The sequence below is a fragment of the Parus major genome, chromosome 27 (genome assembly GCF_001522545.3).
Source record: "Parus major isolate Abel chromosome 27, Parus_major1.1, whole genome shotgun sequence".
Lineage (NCBI taxonomy): Eukaryota > Metazoa > Chordata > Aves > Passeriformes > Paridae > Parus > Parus major.
Window position 1 is genome coordinate 2561960 of NC_031796.1, and position 3580 is coordinate 2565539.

Sequence of the window (3580 nt, forward strand, 5' to 3'; positions counted from 1 at the left end):
AGGCAATGCCCCAGATCGCAGATCTGTGCTGCAAGCGTTTCTGTTTAATTGGCATTATTTCTATTCTATGGAGGGAAAAAATGCTAATAATTAAAAAAACAAAACAAAACAAAAAAAAATCCAGGAAAAAAAATTAAAAAAAAAAAAACAAACAACCAAACAAACAAAAATAAATAAATAAAAATCCACCAAAGCAGAGGAATGGCTACAGAGTTGACAGGTGAGCCACAGAGTGGATAGCCCGAGGACAACCAGCTGAATTCCAAATTCTTAAATAAGCTCTTGCTAATTCTGTTTGGCACAGTAGGAGTAGTCAATCCTAAAACTGAGTATCTCCAACATGGTGGCTTCCTTTTGGTGTATTCAAATGAAGGCAGTGCTCTAATGAAACAATCAATTTGACTCAGTAAACAGAAGACAAGGCAGCCTGTAACCTAGAGGTTAAAATGCTCTATCTGATGGTGTCTCTGACCCAAACCTGTGACAGGCAAAGTCACCAGCAGACTCAAAACTGATCTCAAGAGTTTCAGTCTTTAATCTGCTTCACACATTCCAGCAGTTCCAAGCTCCAGCTGTTCTCAGACCCCCCTGTGGCCCTGGCATAACCCCTGGAGCCATTCAGCTGTGGAGTTTCACAGCTCTCACTGTGCTGTGTCTCCCTGTCACCCACCCTGGGACCACTGCAGGACACAGGATGCTCCTCTGCCACCCAACATGCATCTCCTCACACAAGAGCTCAGGAGGCTTCCCAGGGACTCTCAGCACCACAAGGCCCAGGACACACAGGTGAACAGGTCTGGTTTGTGAGCAGGGCAGTGAATAACCCTCACACAGGATGGGTTGGAAGACTTGCACTGAGTCCAAAGCTCGTCCCAGACCTGCCGGTGCAGCTCCTACCTTGATGCCCACGTTGGTGTTGTGGATGTCCACCTTGGCCCGCAGGTCTTTGCCGATCCTCTTCTGCCCCAGGAACTTTTTCAGGAACTTGGTGCTGTACTTGAGGTTGTCCCCACAGACTCCCCACTGCCAGGCCTTGCGGTTCTCCAGGCCCGGGGAGTCGTCGCAGGTGCAGCGCTCCATGCGCCCCGCGCTGCACGCCCGCGCCAGCGAGTGCGTCAGGGCGGCCGAGGACACCGCGTACAGGAAGGCTGTTTCCTTAAAACCTGCATGGGACAAGGATTGGGAGATGGGAGGAGCAGGAAAGGCAGCTCCCTGCCTCTCCTGCCTGTCCATGGACTAAACCCAAGCACAGTAATTAGAAGTACCAAGAGACAAAAGTCCTCTGGTGTTCCCACAGCATCCCCAGCAGAGGAGCCCAGATTGAGGAGATCCCTGCAGTGACACCCTGGGCTCACCCATGACTGGTTCAATGTGGACAAGGGAAGGGTGGCAAGAGACAAACACCCAACTGCAGAAAGTGACAGCCACCAAGCTCAGTTTGTCCCCAGCACGGATCTGATTGGTGCAATTACAGACCATCATTGAAATCACGTTGTGCCATAAAATCAGGAAATCTGTAGTAGAGACTGAAAAAGTGTCTTAAAATCCAACCTGTTATTTTAAAATGTTTATAATTGTGACTGTAGCACTATTTTCTATGAAAAGGAAGGGTTCCATGTTGAAGGGCATCTTGGCAAGAAGGAAAACTCACACACATGTGTGGGTTTTCTGGATTCCCTGTAAATTGTCTACTCCCAGTGACTGTGGGGGAGTGCTCTGAAGCTGTTCTCCTCCCCAAAGCAGGATTCCCAGCTTGGCTACAATCCCTGAGGCCATGGTGTGACTATGACATTTTAACTAGGAAACAAAGTACAGTGTCTGAATGAAAATTCACTGTGGAGACATGAGAACAGGCAGAAATAGGGATATTGATACCCATGAGCTTCACAGAAGCTACAGAAACTCTGATTGACACAAACCTGACCCAAATGCCAAAATAATTTATCTATTTATTTATTTATTTATATTTACCTCCTCTCCTATTCTATCCTGGGGGAAATCTTAATATTTCCTCTAGAGTTCATTTGCAGGGAAAAAATATTAATGGGAAATTGTTAACAAGTCCAAAATTTAGGAATTAGTGCAAGGAAGAGAGACAGGTTACTGATCAATAGCTCTCAGTGCATGAATGGGTAAGAAAAAATGGTATAGAAAAAAACTGCTTTGTGGAAGATAGAGCACTTATACATCACATGGAATAAAATATAATGAAGCAAACAAATATTCCACATGGGAAAATTCCAGATTTCCTTCCACATCGGAATCTGTTTTCCCCAATAAGGGAATAAAGAGAGACAACCACAGAGACTTGATCTAGACTTGCACTGAGCCCTGCCTGGAGCAAAGGTTGGAAGCCACCTCTAAAATTCACCAAATCCAACCTCACATCTCTCCATCATTCTGTTCCCTCAGAGAATTCCCATCCAGCTGTAACAGTGGATCAGAACACTAAGTGCTGAGATCTGAGTGATGTCCACCATAAACATGACCAAGAGAGCAGGACAAAGAGCTCTCCTGATGAAATGAAAGAGTGAAAAATGTCACTAATCATGAGCATAATGGTGAGGCTTCGTTAGCAACTTCAACAGACTTCACAGGAGCTCTTTGGAACTGCAGAATTTTAGTTAAAGATCTACCAGGATCACAAACATGAGGGGAGAGTTGGGGAAATGTGGAGGAGATCAAGGAGATCAACCAACAATCTGCTTTCTGCCTCACCATTTTGGTTGCCATAATCCCTCGGGCAATAATTTGCAATTAATCTTCCTGGTTGATGATCCTCTACAAAATTTCTCAGGGTACTCTAAAAATAATGAAAGAATGTCACCAAATCCACCAAAAGTTTTGTAAAAGCTGGAATGGGACATGGCCAGTGCAGATTGTGGATGGCAGGCTGATGTTTACCCATTTTCAAACCGTGTCTAACCCTCTCCAAAGGAGCTAAGAGAGGATAACTGATACTTGAGATCCTAAATCATTCTAGCAGCCAATCTCCAAATGCTTACCAGATTTCCAACATCCCCTCTGACACACTGATCCCAGAAGGGAGGAGAACATTCCAGAGGCCCTTTCCCATGCCATGAGGAGCCAGCAGGCCCCGTTGTCTCCACAGCCCTGCTAAATCTGACTCTGTGGATCACCACACTGCTCCTGCTATTTCTGATGCTTTGGTTTCCCCATGTAAGTCCTGGCCAGTTTTCAGCCCACTGGAAATCAGAGGCCATTGCTGTGGTCAGGCCACTGCAGACAGCAGCTACTGCAGATACCCAGCAGACTTTGAAATGTCTCCTCCTTCAAACAAAGCTTCACCATCACCAGGCTGCCAAATGTTTGTCTGAAAAGTCTAAGACGATTCCTTGTCATGAGGAATCAATCACCATTTAATGGTTAGCTCACAAAACAAATGAGGGAAGTTAAAGTTGTCCTTCAGCCCTTGTGGAAAGTGTGCTGGAGCTGGATTTTCAGGAGGACACACCACAAATGACAGCAATCAGCTCCAAGGAGCACAATTTGGGATCTGAACAGAGGTTATTCCATGTGTCCTGTTATCTGTCCTCCCACAGTGACAACAGAGCTCCTG

The 3580-nt window shown here is 45.8% G+C and overlaps 1 protein-coding gene across 1 annotated transcript in view; it reads right to left on the reverse strand.

Annotated features, from left to right (window-relative positions):
- Window positions 1-3580, reverse strand: part of WNT9B (Wnt family member 9B) — an 18988-nt gene that overhangs the window by 1189 nt on the left and 14219 nt on the right. Inside the window, exon 5 of the mRNA XM_033520019.1 lies at window positions 889-1163. Within this exon, the coding sequence (XP_033375910.1) occupies window positions 889-1163 (275 nt within the window). The remainder of the gene's footprint in view (window positions 1-888; window positions 1164-3580) is intronic.